The 23,623-nt window shown below is 32.0% G+C and overlaps 1 protein-coding gene across 1 annotated transcript; it reads right to left on the bottom strand.

The window, feature by feature from the left end:
• Window positions 1-358: 358 nt before the first annotated feature.
• LOC128157792 (interferon-induced helicase C domain-containing protein 1-like) lies at window positions 359-23,597 on the bottom strand. Its single transcript, XM_052820416.1, has 29 exons — window positions 23,572-23,597; window positions 23,240-23,291; window positions 23,073-23,099; window positions 21,673-21,975; window positions 21,282-21,566; window positions 20,906-21,190; window positions 20,168-20,485; window positions 20,011-20,064; window positions 19,163-19,522; window positions 18,762-19,064; window positions 17,254-17,541; window positions 15,946-16,029; window positions 13,869-13,908; window positions 11,519-11,715; window positions 10,550-10,684; window positions 10,109-10,450; window positions 9,965-10,030; window positions 7,444-7,725; window positions 7,080-7,237; window positions 6,765-6,946; window positions 6,350-6,545; window positions 4,271-4,433; window positions 3,724-3,819; window positions 3,121-3,269; window positions 2,885-3,023; window positions 2,551-2,796; window positions 2,033-2,200; window positions 1,437-1,695; window positions 359-831 (listed from the first exon to the last, which is right to left on the bottom strand). Exons 3-29 carry the CDS (start codon window positions 23,089-23,091, stop codon window positions 444-446), a joined length of 5,505 nt encoding a protein of 1,834 aa, XP_052676376.1. The 5' UTR covers window positions 23,092-23,099; window positions 23,240-23,291; window positions 23,572-23,597; the 3' UTR covers window positions 359-443.
• Window positions 23,598-23,623: the final 26 nt, after the last annotated feature.

Raw genomic sequence — 23,623 nt, 5'->3', positions numbered from 1 at the left:
AATATTTAAAGCAGCTCTCCCTTACCTCAATATTCTAGATTTTGTCTTTACCTTTGCTGTAAAATTGCTGTAAAATTTGTGGCAAACTTTTAAAGCAATACAAAATCTATCATATTTTCTATCTAAAACGATGCAGTGTAAATACATTAAAAAGGATAATAAAACAACAATCGTTATCTTCTTAATGTCATCACAACGTTGTACAAAGTCACTAATTCTAATTTAATATTATTGAACGAAGCAATTGACAAACATATTTCATGGCACAACAGTTTGGCATTATTATTTGACACACACAAATTTGAGATACATCTTCCATATGAATATAATAATGCAACATAATAAGCTTACATTCATCTATTCATGTTTAGGCAACCTTTTCCTCAGAAAGTGCTTAGAGCCATCAGAGTTCCATACTTTTTGGTATAACGATCAAAGGCTGGTCAGTCAATTTCCACAAGTTTCCCAGACTCGGAAATCTTCTCCAAGTCCTCATCAGAAAGAGGACTGACCGTGAAATACTTTTCTTCAACCTTTTTCCACTGTTTAAGGTGATCGCCCTTTTTCATATCATCTTCTATCTTGATGGCTTTGATATGCGGCAAAGGGAAATAAATTTCTTGATAAAGAGCGATATTTCCAATGTTGACACGACATTTTTTGCACATTATCTTTCCCACGCCTACTTTGATATCTTTATCCTCGTATGTAATTTTGTCGCTCTTTTTGCAGAAAACATGATCTTTAAAATCCTGACTGATACAACCGTATTGGGATTTTATTTTCCTCAGTTCACTGGAGAGGCACAAATACTCGTTACATTTCAAGCATCTGAAAAAATAGAGAAATAAAACATGAACGTTACTGGTACAAATGTCATTTACAGTAGAATTTTTCTACACCACTCAGCAAGAAAAATTGTGAATTACATACACACAGGTTCTAGGTGCACTCTTTTAATCATTTATTTTTACAGACAATTGTATGCATGTAAATGCATCCTCTCTTAAAATTTATTTCATTTGTATCATTAGTTTTTATTTTAATGTTTGTAAAAATAATGTTTGAAATGGGATAATCCTTGTCTTACTTTGGTTGTGAATTGGCATTGTCATGAACATTTTCATACCACTATTAATTAATAATCTAAATATAGCATACTGGTGTTCATTGATTGTAAAATGGTTTGAAGGCCGCGGCATACTGGATAAATTTATGGAGTATACTTAGAGCAAAAGTCAGCAGCACATTTATAAAATTACACGCTTATGACATAATAAAAAACCCACTTTTTTCTTTAAATGGTTTATCATTTAAGTACATTCATATCTAGATAAAAAATAATAATTGTATATTTTGCTACAACTTCTTTGAATTAAGAATATGTCAATATGAGAAATAAGAAAAGACAGAGAGACATATATAAAGATAGTTACTTTAGAACATATTGTCCTTCAAGAGCCTCTCTGGAGCTTTGGTTGTGGAGTGCAGCATCTCGTTGTCGTTTTGCCAAACGTTGCAATTCTCGTTTCCCCATTTGATATTTTTCATGCTCGACCTGGATTTCTTGTTGAACCAAAACCATTGCCTCTTCCATCATTGGTTCTTTTAAAGAATTCATCCATTCTCTCTCTGCAACACATTTGTCCTCCGACGCCAGAATAAAGAATCTGCTATGTTCTGCCCGTCCCCTGCCTTTATCAAAGTATAATAAGAATGAAAGAAAATAAAAGCATTACGGAAAGAAACAGTTTGTACTTCAATATTCATTGATACATTTATATCATTTTTATATTATTGATTTACTTCATAAAAGTATTAAACTGTTTTAAACTGAAATGACTTAAAGTTTGAAAAGTGAAAGAATATTGTATGAGTCTATTGTACATAACTGACTGCTGTAGGAAATGGCGTTCCATATTGCGACTAAGTTTGTGCAAGTGTCAGCTTTACCAATTCTTTGTAATATTAGAAGACATACGGGCACTCGGCCCACCATAATACTATGTATTGAAATCGCTATTGTAAGCACCTTTGGCTTGGATCTGTGATATCAGATTCCCAGCGTAGTCATATTTAACTACAAGATTGCATGCTTTGATATCCAAACCCTCTTCTGCGATGGTTGTAGCTACGATTACTTTATAGTCCCCCTTCGTGAATAATTTAATCGTTTCTTCCTGTTTGTTTTTGGTGATTCCTGCAGTAAAATCATAATAAAAAATGTGTTAAGATTAATAATTGACGCATACAAAACTTTAAAAGTAAAAGCAATTTTATTTCCAAAATGGAACGCTAAAAAGATATCTTTCATACTGTGAACTCAAAAACACCTAAAATATCGGATTCTAAAGTCTAAAAAACCAAAACACACAGAGAGAAAAGGTCACATAGAAGACCTATGATCTCCTTTAACTTTTATCATTTACTGTCATTAACCTCTGACCTTATCCTGTCAATTGACATGCATTTATTATAGTTATTTCATTAAGAAAAATATACTAAATTTAAAGTTGCGAACAGACGGAAAGTCTAATCAAACAACCTTACCCCCTTCAGCTCCAGGGGCCTGGGCCCCTGTGTATTTTTTGGCCTTAATATTTTTTAATTCCTCTGTCTCTCCCATCCACGATGCAATGATGTCAGCGACCACTCGTGTGCGAACGAACACTATTCCTCTCATATTGGTTTCTTCTCGATGTGTGTCAAGAATGATTTCCTTTAGCTTTAGCAGGAGTGGGTTTTCTTCACATCTCATACCGTCGACGGCACATATTTCTAAATTTCCTCTCGCATCTACAAAAGAGCAAATATTGATTTAAAAAACAAACTACAAAAATAGCTTTTGACCATAAGTTGATGAGGAAAACACTCAGGTACTCACTTTCAAAAAGAGCATTTGCTTGTGTTTCTACCTCAGTCTTTTTGCTCGATTTTTGGAGTTCCTCAATGTTTTGAGCGATGAAGCTGAAAGCATCACTTGCTCTAGCGTAGGAGTGTACAATCAACCCTTCATTATACGTCTGATAAATGATGGAGAAAATGCAATGATTATTAATGACACCAGCTTACTAGACGATACATTAGGTTGATAGAGAGGTTTTAGGCTTATGCAACTACCTTAAGATATTTCCTAATTGTATACAAGGATCGACTAAGGACGGAATCAGAAACCTTTGCAACAGCTTTCAGCAGAGTAATCTCTAGCCATTGGGTATATTCCTCATTACCCTTGGAATAGGGAGGATTCATATTTTCACCTAGTTCATCTAAAATCAAAAAAATGTGCAAATAAAGAGTCATAGACAGGAAATATTTTGATAAGCCAGAAACAGATTATTTATTAGTTTGTTATCACAGTAATCATTCTTATAACAAAATACTAAACCTTTCAAAACATTGTTGTTAATTCTTTTTAATATAAACAATATATTATTACATGTATATTAAATTAAAAGCTACATGTAATGTTTGGACTTAAAAAAAAGTAAACAGGTCTGTTTTCTTTCTTTTTAACATTTATTAATTCGGTAATCGAATTCTAATTACTATAATGCCATTATGCACCGTTCGCGTTGTTGAGCATTTAAATCTAACTTGATGGTATTGTATCTATTTTCTCAGGTCGAACAATTATTATGTCTAATGATGTTAGTTCTTTAAACCGCTTTTTATGTATTTGTTTTGTGTGCGTGTGTGAGTACAAGATACAAGTCGAAAAACCTTTTGCCACTGTCAGGCAATCTTCAGTCTTCTGCATTAGTTCCTTAATGAGTGCTCCAAAGTCATCGATCTTTCTACTTGGTATTTTCAAAATAGCTAAAAGTAAAGTACAAAAACATTAACAATTATCTAAAGAAAAAAGGTATCAATCCAATCTAGTCCACTTACCAAGTTCCAGTTTGATGAATCAAAGACATTGCTTATTTACTCATGATTAAAAATCCAATGAAATGTAAGTTTTTCGTACATAATTTTTGTCTGTGTAAAAGGTTCGTTAATTTTTACGTGGAGTCGTGTTTAATTGCCAATATATAAAGGTAATTTTTGAAGCATTTGTCTGAATACATTAAAACTAGACTTTAGAAAATGGCTATGTGCTCATAAAACACTTTCCGTTGTTCACCGATAAGCTTTCATTAATTGTTTAAGCTATGCTTATTTTCAACACTTTTTCGTTAAGTCATGCGGGAATAATACTCCAGTTAGTCTTTTTTAAACCCATAATGCTAGCTTTTTGTTGCATATAAAGAATCCCACAAGAACTTACATTGATCTGGTGAATTCATTTTCTCCGCTAATTCTGCAAAGTTTTCTTTTACAGACACCAATGCGTTTGCGTCCAGGTTAGCCATCATTAATTTTATATGACTGATGGCTTGTGTTTGAGATTTAGCCTTTCCCACTCCAATAGATGCCGTTAATCCAACAATCTGTTATATTAAAATGTTATAATAATTGATACTCGTGATAGATTTTATTTATGATAGTTACTAATCACACCAAATGTTTTTTTTTAAACAATCAATTAAGACGAAAAGCTTAAGGATCTGCTCGCTCACCTTGGTTATGATTGATAACGGTTAGAAATATGCATGTGTACATGTAGCTTGGATTATATTATTCTTTAGCTGTTGTTGGGTTAATTATACCGAGCGCAGCGAGAGGCGGGCGAAGCCCGCCTCGCGAAGCGAGGATTAATGGTAACACGTATATATAAGAAAATCAGTGAAAAATGAAAGTTGAATCAGGGGTACTAAGGCCAAAAAAATTTTCTTCCAGCCCTGGGCGCCGCCATATTTGCAGCCATTTTGTTTTTAAAAAGTTAGTTCGATCATTGATTGACTGGCACTTATCGATGTTTATTACCCCTAAATTCGATTAAATAAGTTCCAGTGTTTCAATAGAAGGTAATTTGAATGAAAAGACATTAAAAAGGAAATCAGATAAGTTTCAATAACGCTTCAATTAAGAAACACGACTTGTTCTATGTATGTCTTATAAAAATATCAGATGGAAAATAAAAACATTAAGGATGACGTTTACTCAGAATGAAAAAAAATTCCACTGATGATAATGAAAAACCTATTATTGTGTGTTATAGACCTTTTATTGTAGTGTTATTTTTCATTTTCAAAAAAGTAGGTCAATGACCTACTTTTTGAGTTAATGGCCATTGTATATTTTTGGAAAATTAAAGGAAAATCACTTAAAATTTTACACTATGATTGAGATTTTCTTAATTCTGAAAATAATACAAATTGCTCAACACTTTTGAAAATGAAATACAATTTATGAATGGCAGTGACACTAAATACATACAAAGCATTAAGTTTTCCTTCACAATTTTTATAAATATTCCAGTCCGAATTTCCTCTATCACTTTTCAAATTCCTACCCATTTTTGACCCAATTTTACAAAAAATTGAATGTTGATAAAACAAAAACATTTATAGTATTAACCTACTTATATTGATCTTATTCTGTTGGCATATAATTTATATGAGGTCAATGATCAACATTTTGAGATATGGTGTCTTTTCTCGTTTTTAAGCATATTTCAATATTTTTTAAATTCATGCCATACGGTTATTATAATGAATAAATGAGGTAAAACTACCAGAAATTATGCAAAATTATATAGACTAAAATATAAAACCTTAACGTTTAATATTAGAGTACTTCCAAAAATGTTCTAGCAGAAAACAAAATCTGCAAAATTTAGTCCGAATTTCCTCTGTTTGGCTAAAAGTCTACTTTTGTTTTGGCATAATTCCATAATATAGTAGAAATATCGAATGTTATGTCAATAATAATTCATTTCAAGATACTTTTTGTGTTTAGAACAAATTTTACTCATGACATTGAACTTTATAACAATCCGAATTCGAGAACTCAAACCCTGAGTAAACAACACCCTTAACGTCAAGGAACTGATCTTTTTGATACTGAATAAAGTATTCAATTTTATTACATTGGCATTCATATGAATTAAATAGATGAACAATAAAAGAAGACATTAAAAAAATTCTGAATCACGTAACTCTCTTCGGCTATTTCCGAAGACAAAACTTGAACGTTTTACGTCTGAAATATGACGTCATAATGTAGACTGAGCACGCGACGCTTAGTTTAACTTTGACGAATGATTTGAGTAGGCAACCATGTTGGCGGATCCTGCTTTTTGCGTTTTAAATAGATTTTATCTGCACTGTGTTAAATCTGCGCTCGGTCAAACGGTCACACCGTTTACATATTAAGTACCAAATTACTACCAACAAATCTGACTTATAGAGATAGTGCATTACAATGCTAGGACGCATTACGTGTCATGCATAGGAGATCTTACCTGTGGAAGAGTTTTCTGTTCCTCTGAATCTTCGAGCTTCTTGTCATGGTAAGGAATCATCGTTTTATAGAAGGCATGGCCGCCATGACAATGATGACATTCGTCCAAGATAATCAGAGAAAATGATTCAATTCGCAAATCTCCTTTAACCATTGCGTTTACTAACATCTGTGCTGTTATGACAAAAACATCAAATCTGCAAGCAAACATAAATTCATTCGAAAATGTTTTGTGTAGAAATCCCATGTCAATTACATGTGGTGACCTTATGAGAACTCTTCGCAAAAACCTCTTTCAATCAAATAATTATTGCTCTGCCAAGTTATTTTTCGCAAGCAATGAAGGTTTATATATATGAGAGAGAGAGAGAGAGAGAGAGAGAGAGAGAGAGAGAGAGAGAGAGAGAGTAGCCTACTGTGGAAGGAGAACAGCAAGCTCTGTAAAATCCTCATCACGCATGGTGTCTCCTGATATAACTTTCAATCGACAGTCCACAAAACGCTTGATAGTCTCAGACTGTTGGTTGGCTAAATTATTTTTTTCTACCACAAACGCAACTTTTCTTACTCCATGAAGTCTGTTAACTTCGAGGTGGTGCTAAAATAATTTCATAATGTGTTTGTACTTATACGAATTTGCTTTTTATTCACATTATAAATAATAAATCAAAGATAATGCAAAACACCACAGTCCATTGTCTTTTCAATGACTAAATAATATAAGCAAGAACCTTGATTATTTTGACAGCTACGATCGTTTTTCCGCTTCCTGTTGGTGCTATTATAATACAATTTTCACCTCGCTGAGCAGGCAAAGCTAACTCATTCTGATACAGCCTTTCCTCGAATGTTTCCAAACTAGTCCCCTGGTCGTCCGCAGACTCATGTCCTTTTAATTAGTTTTTCAAAATGATTTAAAATAGGTTTATTAGAAATTATCAATTTTATTTTTAAAGGAGGCTGAATGGTCAACAAATAACCATTAGATCTACCTTAAACTTTCAAATATAATAATTTGGGCCATAAACTTTTAGTAAGTAAGGAAAAATGGCCACGACCATCCAGCCGTCTTTAAATATAATCTTTATGACTCACTGTTTTCTTCCACCGATAACGCTGATGCAGTTTGGTATCTCTTTTTCAAATCGGTTTCGTCTTCATTTTTGTCTTTGGCCTTTACGACTGCTTTTGCATTAGTAATTTCTACATCATGGATATCTTGAATAAAACCCTTGTCTCCCTGAACTGATTTAAGATTATCAGCTTGTGAATTTCCAGAAAGAAGACTTTCTAAATCCAGTGGTGGGGGGAGTTTATATTCTTCCTCATTGGAACATTGGACAGGCGTTGATAATTTTGTAACCTTTTCATCCCCATCTAGTAAACATATATAATCTATATATACAGCTACTCGAGATATGTTGAGAAAACCCTTAAAAAATAATGATATTTGTAACGAAATTAAGTAATAGCTGACGAAATTTAAAAAGATATCTGAGTAAATTTGTCATATTATCATGTAGGTGACCTTATAGAATGTTCAAATTGACCACACTTGAGGATATCTTCAATCTATATATACCGCTACTGGAGGTATATGAAATAAACTCTAAAAAATGGAGATATTTGTAACGAAATGGACTAGTAGCTGACGAGATTAAGAGAGATCTCTGAGTAGTTGTGTCGCAATCTCATGTGGATGACCTTATACAATGCTGAAATAAGCAAGACTGGTACATATCATTAATTACTTTAGATTTGTTGACAAAACCCTAAAAAATAAAGATATTTGTAACAAAATGCACCAGTAGCTGAAGAGATTTAAAGAGATATCTGTGTAATTGAGTTATCATATCAATCTATATACATATATACAGCTACTTGAGATATATTGACAAAACCTCCAAAAATAAAAATATTTTTAGGAAATTGCACTAGCGGCTGACGATATAAAGAGAGATATCTGAGCAATTGTGTCGTAATATCATGAAGGTGACCTTATAGATTGTTTAAATTAACAACCTTTGTACGTAGATACATTCAATCTATATATGCAGCTACTTGAGATATATGAACTAAACTGTTATAAATGGAGATATTTGTAACGAATTGCATTAGTAGCTGGCGAGATAAAGAGAGATATCTGAGTAGTTGTGTCGTAATATTATTTAAGTGAATGTTGAAATAAGCAAGACTGTTACACATCATCAATCTAAATATACAACTACTTGGGATATGTTGATGCACTAGTAGCTGACGACATAAAGAGAGATATCTGAGTAAATGTTTCGTAATACCATGTGGATGACCTTGTGAATGTTGGAATAAGCAATACTGGTATATATCTTTAATCAATATATACAGCTACTTGGGATTTATTGAAAAAAAAATCGCCAAAAAAATAGATATTTGTAACTAAATTCATTCGTAGCTGACGACATAAAGAGAGATATCTGAGTAATTGTGTCGTAATATTATGTGTATGACTTGACCGAATGTTGATATTAGCATGAATGGTATAAATCTTCAACCTATATATACAGCTTCTTGAGATATATTGACAAAACTGCCAAAAATAAAGATATTTGTTACAAAATGCACAAGTAGCTGACGACATTAAGAGAGATATTTGAGTAATTTTGTTTTATTATCATGAGGATGACATGATAGATTGTCATAATTAATATCATTTGTTGATATTTTTAATCTATAATTACAGCTACTTGTGTCAAATGGACAATATTGTCTAAAATAGAGATATTTTAAACGAAATGCTACAATTACCGATGAGAGTATGAGACGAATATGAGTAAATGATGTTATAGTGAAATGTACATATTAGGAACACAAATAGAAATCCTAAGTATGATATCTCACTTGGACAGTAACTAGTAGCCAAGTTTCCTTCTCTCGTAGCATGTTACTAGTTGCTGGCTTTTCTTATTCTCGTAGCCAGATACTAGAGGCCAATAACTAGAAGATAACTTTACCTTTCTCATTACGAGTCGTATTCACAATCAAAGCACGTGTATTATTGTGAGTTGATCTTTTAAACGAATATAAAAGAATGTTTCAATATAAAATTGAGTTGTTTTCGTATGCAAACCATTTTAGGTATGAACATTCGACAATGGGTTTGATTTTATTGTCGGAGATTTAGAATATAGAAGAAGAAATTGTCTTCGGTTACAAATGAGTAAATCCACAGGCGGCGACTTAATTTGACACGAGTTTAACACCAAGTATGATGCAAAAATCAATATCAACAACATCACAAGTATGAAGCAGACGGGCAAATGTATGGATAACACAGGATAATAATATCATACATATGAAAAAAATCCCGTAAGTTGAAAATTTTTTCATTAAATTTGCTACAATATGACGAAAAGTATGATTTTAAGACCTTTGATGATGGCTTTTAACCAAGTCATCTGAAAATCAGAGTATGAATATTAAGCGTCAAATGAATAAGAATTTATCATTCAGTTATTAATCATCATTTGATAGAATAAAGCAAATTAATGTATCATTATTATATAGTACATCTTGTCTCACAACACTAAGCAGAGAGGTACGATGAATAACATGATGATATCAAATCGTTTTACATTACCCACAACATTGGTTGATGTTACAGCTTGAACACGTGTGTTTTCCAATGTTTTTCTTTTGTTCCATTCTAAAATGTTCAAATTTGATTTGCAATCAATGAATTCAAACGTTAAAAGTATATGTCAGATAGAAAATTTTCACCTACCTAAGGCAAACACTGGGTCGATTTTCTCAACAAGATCGTTGTATTCCTTTTGGCACAACACTTTTAAGAATGAAGTGTACCAGTTCTCGGATTTCCTCCAGATTCTGTCCAAAAGAACTATCATTCCAGCCATAGCACCCTTGTTTCCCATTTCAGCATTGATGTGTTCGAAATCTGACCATTCGATTATTTTTTCTTGGCCCTCCAACAAACACAATAAATGGTTTGGATTTACTCTTTCAACAAAATCCATTTTTAGCGGTCCAAGAAGATTTTTATACCTTCGGTAGGCATCACTGTTAACTTCCTCGCCACATAAAGCTTTTGCCACATACTGGTAGCCTATTATTAAAAAATAAACAAACATATATTGTGCCATACATTTTATATACAAATCAGTTGCTTTATATTCATATGTTTCAGTAAAAATACAACACATACCTTTGCGATTCAAGATATCAACAAATTTTGTCCACCTGACACTGCTACTACTTCCATCAATTGCAGACAAGAGATAATCCATTGCAACAGTTGAGCCTTTTTGGTTCCCAATCTCGACGATTTCCTCGCGATCCCCTTTTAGAGTAAAATAATGTTTATGTTAATATTTAACTTTTTATTTCATATGTACTAATTTGCTCACCTCTATAAATGCTGTTAAGTTTTATCTTTAGCCCCCTTTCAAATATGTCTATTTATTTATTTTTTCAATCGCACCTCTCATCTTTATATCTGTATCATATAAGAAAGCAACATTTTGTATAATATTTTCTAAGGTTTAAGGATATGAAATTAAAAAAAAACAGTCTTTCTACATTTCACATAAAAGCTTTGCAGACCTCGTGTGTCTTAATTTATAAACTCGAGGTCACAGTTTAAACACACTTGAATATACACCACAAAAATGATCGGACAGATGGATACCCAACAATGTCCAATCAGAGAAACTTAGAGAAGCTTCTAGCTCATGTGAGCTAAAATTGAGATTTGTTTGGTTTATATTTTTCGTTCTTCTTCATTTAAACACACCAGATTGCATTTACTTTATTAATACCATAATCTTAAATATACTGCAATTGATAGCTTCTCTGTTTTGCTAAAGATATATGTACATCATTTCTAAATGCTGATAAGCAAAGACAGGCAGATACTTATTGATATTAGACATAGCCAAACTATGGTATCAACAAACCTTACTTGAATTAAAATTCGGTACTTGGTGCCTTATTTTTTGAAAAGAGTGTTTTTATATGCAAAAGTTTGGAGATAGTAAACACATCGGTAACTCAGTAAAATCTCTATATTTTTGTGGTTGTCTATTCAGAAAACATTAAAAAATCATCATTTATTTAAATAGAAAATAAAGTAACATAACGCTGTAAAAAATAATTGATAAATGACACAACATACGTGTAGAAATGACGTCATCCAGGTAATGAACAACATCGTTGACCTTAACACATCGTACAACCAGAGGTCTGTACAATTCCACAAGCTTTGGTGTTTCAAAAGAATTCAGACTGTTCTTGATGCTTGGCATGTTGTCAATCGAGCTTGAAGGCTCACTGGATAAATGGTCTGCCATCACACCCTCTTCGTTGGTGTTGCTTTAATAATTAATAATAATTAGATAATAATTATTATCACACTAATTATGATAATAATAATGATAATAATACCAGTAATAGATCTTTTGATAATATACCACAAAAGTTTAACAGTTTTCTTTCCAAAAAAAGGGATAAACTTATGCAACATAATAAATAATCATCATTGAATTCACACCTTACAAAATTATTGTCCCTTGGTCGCCCTTGTGGTGAAAAACATATATTTCTCAAAGTGTTCTTAGTTTGAAAGTTTTTAACGTTTTTATTTGACATTAAAACATGTTTCTGTTTTGTATTTTGATCGCCCTAGGAAAAATCTACCTATACATTTCAAGGAATATATTGAAGTCATAGATATTTTATCACAGGACGACAAAATATGTAATAGCAGGAAGAGGAGAAATGTTGATTATTTACCCCTTAGATCTTTGGGTTTACCCCGGAGAGGGAAACAACTCAATTTTTTGGCAAAGAGTTGATATTAGTATATTGTCTGTCGAGCACTACTTCTCATAGTAGATTACTTTGTGGTTGACATTAAATGTAGATTACTATTTAGATCTTATGGTGGCATATCTCTGTCCCTTTTGTGCAAGTTATTTTTCTACTAATTATGTCGACATACAAGATAAATATGTATTCTCTTTTGAGAAGTGGACAGGCATAGCCTACATCCACTTCTCTTCGCAAGCCCTCATGTTTTGATTCTGGAAAACGTGTAAATGTCGGAACCAAAGACGGTTTACACTTCGAGCCATGTTTCGACTCCAGTTTCACTGAATTTTCGTAACAGACCTATTATTTCTACATGTTAAACATAAATGCATCCATATATCACAAAAAAATCACCACTAACCCGCTGTCATATCATTTTCGCAATGCTTATGTTTCGGATAAAATTGGAAACCTATTTAAGACAATAATGTAAAAAACGTAACTGAATCAACTTAATCTTACAACATACAAACAAATACTGAGTCAAATAATTACAAAGAGGTATTTCTTCCCTTTTTAACCATCTTTTATGGTGACAAATTTTGTTCTACATCTATTTTTAAACAATAAAACGAACATTGATTAATATAGCATACAAGAAAGATTAAAATAAAGAGTTTTCATTGTTTTATGTGACAAAGTTACTTATTTTATCGTATGCATTTTGTTAACTTGTGTTAAATTGTTAAACCGTTCTATATAGCTCTGTAAATTTTAAGAAAAATACCTTTAATCTAAAGTCTACAATCGGAACACTATTTTCCGTTTTTTCCGACTCTAAAATTTCTACTTTTTAAACCACCTATAGCGAGTGATCTCATAATTTAAACCCGGAATGTAGAAGTTAAGAAAATGATTTGAAAGCGGGTTAGTGGTGATTTGTTTGTGATATATGGATGCATTTATGTTTAGAATATAGAAATAATAGGTCTGTTACGAAAATTCAGGGAAACTGGAGTCGAAACATGGCTCGAAGTGTAAACCGTCTTTGGTTCCGACATTTACACGTTTTCCAGAATCAAAACATGAGGGCTTGCGAAGAGAAGTGGATGTAGGCTATGCCTGTCCACTTCTCAAAAGAGAATAGATAAATATGTTGATATGCAAGATAGTTCTGTTGACATACAACTTGAAAGTTGCATGTCAACATATTTATCTTGCATGTAAACATAACTAAGTTGCATGCCAACATATTTATCTCGCATGTCAACATAAGTAAGTTGCATGTTGACCTAAATAAGTTGCATGTCGACATAAATAAGTTGCATGTTGACATAAATAAGTTTCATGTCGACATTAAAAAAGGTAGCATCTAGCATCTTGGATGTCACAGGTGGGCGATATTAGAAATTTTTTGAGATTTTGTATATTTCTTTTCTAATTGCAATTTTCTTGCATGTCAACATAGTTATGTTGCATGTCGACATAATTATCTTGCATGTCAACATATTTAATTTGCATGTCGACATATTTGATAGAAAAATAACTTGCACACAAGGGGCAGAGATATGCCACCATAAGATCTGTATCAAATTAATATCAATATAAAATGTTGCACTTTATGCATTATTTCAGAGAAACTTTTAAATAAATGCTAATTATTAAGAAAATAAAGAAATATATACGATACGATAATTACGATCTGAAAAACTTACCTTGCTCTGTTTTGTAGTGTTATTCTTTCATGACAATTTCCTATCAAATCAGGTAAAATATATTACGTAAAACGAAAGAGAAAGAAGCAATATTTAGAAAAGAAGCTATAAATAGACGAATTTCTGAAAATCCAACTTTTACTATAAATAGAACCTGGAAAAATACATGACGTACGTTAGAGATATCAAGCCTTGAATGTTCGTCTGCATATATTGCTTTATCTGATTACCTCATGTAACTTTTTTTTAACTTTTAAGAATTTTTCGCAATCAAAATAATATATATAATGATTATTGAAACCTAAATCATTATCTTTTGTGGAAATAATATATATTTAAATACAAGAGGTCAATAGGCCTTAATGGTCACCTGAGTAGCATATAACCCATACACAAACTTGTCGAGTCTTATATATTCGATTAATTTATTAGGTTTCATTCTGGAGTAGAACAATTATAAATTTGTAATAACGACCACCTCCCTGCCTGAAATCTTTCAAAAAGAACTATATGACCTATAATTTTCGCGAAAAACTTCAAGATCTGGTAAACAAAATCATGAATTCAGTGTTCCTTTCAGGTGTGTGGGAGTAAAGAATAATTTTTTAACATTATATGCATTAACACCTATACATCCATTTTGGCCCTGCCCTAGAGTCAAACCCCATACTCCAAGGGACATGAAAATTAAAATTTCAGTAGAGGACTTCCTGGTAACATAATTATAAGTCAGTTTTTAATACAGATGTGTGAGAATAGAAAAGAAAATTTTTAAACATTATATGCATTAACACTATATTGCAACATCCCCCCCCCCCTCACGTCCTGAACCCCTGATCCAGGGGCCATGAATTTCACAATTTAGGTAGAGGAGTTAGTGGACATCATAACCATTTATTAAGTTTTTTGCCCACATGTGTGGGAGTAGAGATGAAGATTTTTAAAGATTTCAAACATTTTTACAATATTGCCATATTGGCCCCACCCTAGAGCCTGAACTCCTAGCAAAAGGGTCAAGATTTTTACAATTTTGGCAGAGGGATTCAAGGACATTATAACCAGGCATTTAGTTTTTAACAAATATATATGGGAGTAGAGATGAAGATTTTCTAAGATTTAATACATTTTTACTGTATGGCCATATTGGCCCCACCCTAGAGTCTGAACTCCTGACCCAGGGGTCATGAATTTCACAATTTTGGTAGAGAGCCTCATGGACATTATAATCTTGCATTTAGTTTTAAACAAATATATATGGGAGTAGAGAAGAAGGTTTTCTAAGATTTAATACATTTTTACTTTATGGCCATATTGGCCCCACCTTAGAGTCTGAACCCCTGACCCAGGGGTCATGAATTTCACAAACCAAGAGTAGAGAAGAAGATTTTTGAAAATTTGGCTTGGCTTTTTTTTGTTTTTTTGGCCCCACATGTGGCGCCCCGGGGATGGTAGAGCCATAAATTTCACAATTTAGATTCCTCTTACAATAGAGATGCCTCAAACCAAAAATGGTAACAATAAGCCTTGTAGTTTTTAAGAAGAAGTTAAAAATGTAAATTGTTAACGGACGACGCACGACGACGGACGAAAACAAATACATGTAGCAATACGTCACCTGAGTTTACTCAGGTGACCTTAAAACCTAAATCTTATGCTTTTTAAAATGTAAATAAGAAGAACATAAACAGAATAAACGTTTTATGAGAACGTGTCTGGCTAAGTAACTTTAAATGATAAAAACTAGGGCGTGTATCATATTTTGAAATAAAGCCAAAAGTAGTTTAATTACTACGTCAGAGAGCAAGATTGGTGGGGTAACTGATGTTGCTGGTGTCAATGAAATTGATTATTATCCCTCATTGAAAGATTTATTTATTTAAAGTTCATCTAGATAGAGCGTTGATAAGTTTGGAGAAAGACATTCTATATCAATAAAATATAGGAAATGAAAGATAATTAATAAAGGAACTATTATTTCAAAAATAAGAATACTTTTTAAAAATGTTTTTCCATCTTAATTAATGTAGTTAACAACATGTAAGAATGCTCATTTACAATACTAGTCTATAAAGCTTACCAGTATAAGACAAGGTGATTATGGACTCAAATAAGACTTCTTTTGAAGATAATGAGTTATGATCCTCCTCAACAATGGTCACATCTGTAAATATCACAATCTGTTAGGCATTTATCTTACACAATTCATTGGAAAATTAATGAAACGTCTTTCTTTTGTGCCTTAAACTTTAAAACATAAAAGTTTAAATATTCACAGAGTGAAATTTAAAAACATATTTTATAAACAAAGAACATCAGCAAAAATTGATGTTTAAATTATCATTTAGCTGATAACATGAAAAATTAAAGAAAATATTAACTAAAGAAGTTTTGAATTTTACAAACGTAATCTTAAAGAGACAGTACAGCTGAAAACACATGTGTGAATAACTTCAGATTTACCTATTGTATAGTTAGGAAATAAGAAATAACGTTTATTGTAATAGTTTAAATACATGAAAATCCCTTTCACATACTTAATTAACGTAATTATGAGCTTCCGGAAATTCAAGGGTCGTACAAACCGGAATAATCTTATATCGTTTATTTGTACCACGTGGACTTTGATTGACAGTAATTGACACGTGCTGAAAACTACAAGATCTTCGTCCCACTACGGTCATCATGGAAAACGAGGTTAAAGCGATTCTCTAAATGAAACACATCCTTACTTACTCGATAATTTATAAATGGTTTACCAATTTAAGTTCATTTTAAAATGAATAGACATAAATATGTCAAATAACCCCTCAAGGGGCCTCATTTATAAAAATAGATTTAGGTTGTAGCAACTCCTATTATAAACACGAAAAATACATGCTTACAAAATAATAAATTTGGTCTTTTATATAGAAATAGAAAATAGAAAAGACATATTTTTATCAACAAACCTGTCCAGGAGATTCTTCGCGAGCCCTGCATGTGTTTTGTTTACAGTAAATACGCATGCGTAATAGTATAGAAGGCTGAACCCAAAACACGTTGCGATGTATTTATGTGATAGGTTATACGTAATCATTAATTTTAATGAAATAATTAGATTTATTGCATGGAGAACTTTGTAAATTTCTGAAAGTTTATACATTCATGAGTAGTACAAAAATACCGAACCCGATCGGAAATGTTTTTCAAGTCGGTTTTTCGATAAGATGCGCCGTACTGTCTCTTTAATTGTACAAATTTAATGTTGAGTGGATTTATGTTATCGTTGTTAAAAGTTGAACTGATATACATGAAATTAGAACGAAATTTTAGCCAATAAATTACCAAATTTAACCAAAATAAGGCTATCCTGCTGTGATACATGTGAAGTATACTTCTGTCTTACCAATGTTCGGTGTTGGATCTTCTTCGCTATTTTCATCTATTTTTAGAAGTGAATCTAAACCATTCTTCTTCATTACTCTCTCAAATTCAATAACATTGTGGTCATCTTGTAGAACAAACTGAAGAAATTGACTCATCCTTTGTCTGCGTTGTCCATTTCGCGGCAAACATTTATCTCTTATACCATCAACATCTCCAATACACTTTGATAATGTTTCTCTAACTAATGCCATTTGCATTTCATTTAGGATGTGTTGATAGTTATATGTTATAACTTTTCTGATATTTTCTAACAAAATAAATACAGAAAAGTATTATTTAAAAACACGGAAAAATACGTAATGTCTTTAAAACGAGGTTTTATGTACATGCAATAAGTATATAAACAATAGGCCTAGCAGTCAAACGCTCACCTGAGCAACAATAGCCATTAATCTGATCAATTCAGCATTACAGTATCAAATCAAAATAATTTGACAAGGAGGTACGGTATATCTTGTACAAAAAGTAAATCAATCTGTCAAGTTTTACCTATATATTTTTAAGGTAAATACTAAGCCCCTTTTGTGTTTTAGTGTTTGTGAGAAGATTTTTCTCTCTTCCTATTTCAAAAGATTTTTTTCTATTTCTAAATAAAAATCACTCTTTGTGGCCCCACTTGTTTTCCAGGGAATGGTTTGATCAAGCTTTTATTTTCACAACCTGTGCTTTCACACATGTGTCCGCTTTTTCGAGAAGATTTTCAAAAAAAACCTTTCTCTTTATCTTTGTATATAATAATTTAAGCCCCTCCCCTGATTGTAGCCTAACCATACCCCAAGGATTATGGTTTAAACAAACTTGAATCTACACCACATGAGGGTGCTTCCACCCAAGGTTAAGCTTTTCTGGCCAAATTGTTTTTGAGAAGAAGGTTTTAAATGTTTTCCATTTTTATTTTCTGTGAAACACGAACCCCCCCCTCTCATTGTAACCCAACCCTTATCCCAGGGAGCATAATTTGAATAAACTTGAATTAACACAACCTGAGGATGTTTTTACATAATCTAAGCTTTTCTGGTCGAATAGTTTTTGAGAAGATTTTTAAAGATTTTCTCTTTAAAATTCTATGTAAAAATACATCCCCTTTGTGACGCCACCCTACCTCTAGGGACCATGATTTGAACAAAATTGATTTTACATTACCTGGGATGCTTTTATATAAGTTTAAGCTTCTTTTTGTTATCAAAACGTATTTGAGAAGAATTTTTTTTAAATAATACCAACAATTTTCAATAATTCTAAATTATATTCCCTTTTAAGACGGTGTGGCCCTTAATTGAACAAACCTGAATCCCCCTTGCCTAGTGATGCTTTGTGCCAAGTTTGGCCAGGTAGTTCTTGAGAAGATGAAAATGTGAAAAGTTTAGGACGACGGCAACGATGACGACAACAACAACAAAAAACCGGACAATTTTGATAAGAAAAATCCACTTGAGCCTTCGGGTCAGGTGATCTAAAAACAATTACCTGCTTTGCTGTGGATGTCACAGGGGTCAATCAACTCAACAATGTCAAAATACCCAAGATCCTTTAGAGCGTTCATAAAATCCTCCACAACCCCAGCATTTCCAGCTTCAACCAATGACAAAATCTTTTCAACTCTTTCTTTACAACTACGCGCATTATTAACCGAGAGCATGATATTATCTGGCAAGTTTGTAGACTTTGACAATAGCGATGCCAAAGCCCTTGGCTCTAATTCTGACACAAGAACATTACTATGAATTTTCACTCGTTTTTTTATTAGGGCAACCTTTGAAAGACTGGAATCTAAAATCAAATAAAGGAGGTTATTTTTATAATTGCGTTGTTTCCAATAACATTATATTGAACGATTGGAATAAATTCTAAAGGAGTTTATCACAAACCTTGCCTTTCTTTAGATGACTTTGCGTACTGAACTTGCACCTTGATTTTCAGTGGCTCTTCTTCATCAATAATGTCTTCAACTTTAACCTTTTTGAGGATTCTAAAAATCATTTCCAATAGCTTGTTATTGTCTTTAGCATTTAGCAATGTTTGAGCAGCTTCGTCAGTTACTGGTCTTAAATGAAGGATTATGGAACCACGATAAATATCCCCAGGTATCATTTGTCCATGAACAATAGCTTCCTCTAGAATCCCCAAACCAGGAGACTGAATACGTTCAAATAAATTTTCTTCTACATGTGCTCTACTGCAATCCTCTATCGACAACCGGACAGATATATTTTCATTGTGTACGGCATCTGAAATTATATATAGACCCTTTCACGATAACTGCGGTACTGCTTTCTTGCAGGGCAAATTGATATACTTTGCCGAAGTTTTAGTAGGTAGATAATGAAATGACGTAATTGAAACACTTGACGTTACGTCATGTTTCCCCAAAGAATTTCATTTTGTCCTGCAAAAGAGCAGTACTGCAGCTATCGTGAAAGGGTCTACTTCAATTTTCATCTGCAAGTCTTATGTTGACATCTAAAAAAAGGTTCCTCCAAAAAAAGAATTCTGTCAAAAGAGCTAAAACATGTGTTGAATAGGTAGTGCATAAATCATATTCTCAGGGTGTAGGGTAGGGCTACCAAAGGGGGTTGAATATTTACAGAAGGTAGAACATATAATTTTTAAAGAAACTCATTGGGTCCTTCATTCTTTTGTGTTGAATAATATCCTGCCTTGAACGGTTAATAATATCTTCTTTTGTCTAAAAGCTAGGATAATTTATTGGTTTTACCTGGTACTTTTTTTACACTGTGCGATAATTTCCAGTTTAATGTTCCAACTGACTCTAAAAAACCCAAAACAAAACATGGTTAAGCGTGTTGTACAATACAAACCATCAAAGGAAAGAAAACGACTTGTTTTATATAATTAAATATGATTAAACATACCAGAACTTTCAATTTTTGGGGCCGGCCTCTCGCACAGCTTCTGAAGAATATATTCGTATTCCTCTTTTTGAAGAATGTATAAGAAAAAATGAAAACAATCGTTTTTGTTTTCCTCTATTGTTTTTAAAAGGTATTCAATCTGTTTATTACGTAAATCACTTTCTGTAATTTGGTCATGAGCAATAATTTCTATCGCTCTCTCCTCAAACAAGAGGTCGCTATGATCGAAAGGATCCAGTTCATCATGCAAAACTTTTTTATGTTCTTGAAGACACGAAATGTCCAGTCTTTGTAGACTGGTAGGCAACTTAGGTTTACCTAAAAAAAAATATTAAACACATGTACTATATAATATCACAGTACAATTTGGGCTTAATTGTAATAACATAGATTTAAATCAAAACATGTTGACATTAGTATGGTTTCACTGGTAGATTTAAATTCAATAAATTGAACAGGTTTAGGAAAAAGCAAGTGTATCTTAGCATATTCAGTAAGTATTTTTAAGAAACTGATGCTATCTTAATGGAGATACATATATAGTTTATCAATAAATTAAAAGTATTTAATCTACATTGAAATATTACTATGTTGGCATTGCATTAAACTGAGATTGTGTATTTAAAGATAATATACGTGTACACGTTTTTAAATTTAATAACAAGTTTGTTTTATTTATTTCACATTCCATATACAATTATTTATCAAATGGACAGATGCTGATGAAGCAAAGATCACCTCTCTCTTTTATATTAGCGCTCCGTTTTTTCATAGTTTGTAGCAAATCTTCTCTTTTCAAATCCACTTCCACAACTCTTAAAAGTTCCATGCAGGCAGAGTTTCCTTTCATCAATAGTATTTTAAGCAGCTTGGATTTCTGGCGTATTGCACCAGAACAACACTCTATGTCACTGATATTCGATTCATCGAGTATGCGCTCCATAGTGACTGTAGCAATATCAGTTCCCGGGAGTTCCTCTTGGAGGAGAGTAAAGTTATGTTGTATGCATTGAGCATGGTCGGCTAATAGAAGTGTAATGTTAATAATCATATAAGGTAAACAATTAAATGTTTAATTTACATTTACAAAAATATAAAAATAAAAATCATTTACATGTGATGCTTGTTGTTTCTCTGCCCTGTTGTAATACGTCCAGCACTTCCACATACTTCAAAGACAATGTGTAACCAAAAGGTGTATACAACTTATTCTTTTTTAATATATTCAAAAGACATTTCATTCGTTTCCACTTCTTGGGACATTCAGTCACATCATCGTGGTCACTGACGTTAATATGACCAGCCTGAAACATTTCATCTGCAATTTCACGAGGTTCAAGTTCATTGTAAAGGATAGCTAAATGTTCCTGCAATAATGCATCACTTATTGGCACAGCAACTGTAAAATCAAACAATCTGAATTTATATTCTAAGCCTTTTAAAGAAGGCACTTTAGTGAAGCATAAAAAGACAAAAAGTAAAATGTATTTATTTTTATACATTACCTGATAGATCTGATGATGAACTTTCCGTGTTTTTCTGAATTTCGACAATTTTTTCAGAAATATGTGTAAGGCAAGGCATATCGTTGATAAATTCAATAAATTCTTTGCATCTTCTTTTTTTGATAATTAGTTTGATTAGTTTTTCATTCCAAAAATGTTTACTCTTAGTTTTATATATATAGTCTTCTTTTTCTTTCTCATGTAATAATTCTCTCTGAATCAATTCATCTTGCAATGACTCAAAATCAAGGTTTTCTTTCATAAAAACAAATAATCTTCTGACAGCCAATGCGTCTAAGCATTCTGAAAGGCAAATAGTGTTTAACCGTTTAAAAGCAAATGAATTAAATGTAATATTATCAAATATGAAAATTTTATTTGTATTAACTACATTGCTAAAATAATAAAGTTGCAGAACGCTGAACTCTCGAAAAAATTTAGCTTTTAAAGGACAAAAAAATAGAGATTTACATTTCCTAACCTATTCAAAGACAACAATTTAACTCACTCAATAGTGTAATTTTTTCAACCATAATTCTTTTTTAACATTGTTTTAATATAATTATTGTGCATTTTATGAAATGTACGTTATTTGAAGATGGAATTTTTTTTCTTTTGTTCTTTGTAGTTTATAGACATATGATTGCAAAGCTAGCATTCAATCCAGCAATATTATTAAATGTTACAAAATAATGAATGATATCAGCTGCTGTTATATAATCAAATAACCTCTATTGCTCGTACTCTGCATGTATTCAATTTTGTGCTGCTTTGTTTATATTAGAAGACATAACATTTCGTGGATAAAACACACCGTTCAGGGGATGCGTTAATTCTTGGACAATGAGTGAAGCAATACACCACGTTGTCTTATTTATTTCACTATTTAACATTTATATTCATAAAATAGCTTTGGAAAAGTTCAATGATAATTTGTGCCTAATGAAAATTGATTAAAACATAGTCATGTAACAATTCAAATGTATTTAAATTTTTATGCATTATATGCATTGTATATCTATAGTATTTAGTAAACTAACGACATATTTACATTTATTTCCAATGCATATGGGCTATACAAGTATTTACACTCAAACTTAAAAAGTAAATTTTTAGTACACTAGGTACCATATAATATATATAATAAGAATTGATGCCTTACTCAGTTGTTAGTACAATATTTTTTCGAAGGATAGTGAACACACCATGGATAAGTGAACATACCCTGACTTAAATGCAACAATCAACAAACAATTCTATATTCACTAGACCGTTATATTTTGTGTGATATTTTCATAATGATGACTAAGAAACCCCCCCCTCCCCTCCACCCGGAGAAGAAAGGAACATCTGTTATACAGATTATAGCAAGTTAAATTATGAATATGAAGAGATTTTACCTTTTTCAAGAGATCCCATTCTTAAATCTACAACAAGAGAGTAAAAAAAATATGTAACTATGTATTTGCTAATTGATTTTGTTTCTTTACATATTTTGCAACCAAATATTTCTCACAATGACCCTTTTGGGGAATGAATTAAAAATATGCAAATGCTAAATTCTTACTTGTTAGTCCAAAAATTCTTTTTCTTATCTATATCTGTGTAACATTGCTCATCTATAATTCAAGAAGATTTATAACGAGATTACATATAAATTGTTAGCAATTATGTATCTGTGCACATATATGGATAAAACTGTATCAAACAATTTCTTCGATATTTTTTGGAACTAAGCTAAATGCAAAATAAGTTTAATATAATGTAAAGTCAATCAAATTATTATTTAATGTTATCATTGATACGTTATTCGGACTTGTATGCACTCTGATGAATTATACCTACAACTATATAATAGATAGTAAGGCTAAGAGATACAGACAAAAATCAGAAACTTACCTTGCTAAGTTCTATGATGGTATTTTATTTTCATGCATCGCAAGTTCACACC

This window comes from Crassostrea angulata, chromosome 1, assembly GCF_025612915.1.
Source record: "Crassostrea angulata isolate pt1a10 chromosome 1, ASM2561291v2, whole genome shotgun sequence".
NCBI classification, from domain to species: Eukaryota; Metazoa; Mollusca; class Bivalvia; order Ostreida; family Ostreidae; genus Magallana; species Magallana angulata.
The sequence above is the reverse complement of the archived record's forward strand: the minus strand, read 5'-3'. Positions and strand labels throughout refer to the sequence as shown.

What these genes read in the sequence shown, in the direction of transcription:
- LOC128157792 (XM_052820416.1), bottom strand. An exon ending in CGCTAATATAAAAGAGAGAG is followed by an intron (nt 20,486 to 20,905) that starts GTGATCTTTGCT and finishes ATTTTTTTTTAG; the next exon opens with GTAAACCTAAGTTGCCTACC. An exon ending in GTCATCTAAAGAAAGGCAAG is followed by an intron (nt 19,065 to 19,162) that starts GTTTGTGATAAA and finishes ATTTGATTTTAG; the next exon opens with ATTCCAGTCTTTCAAAGGTT.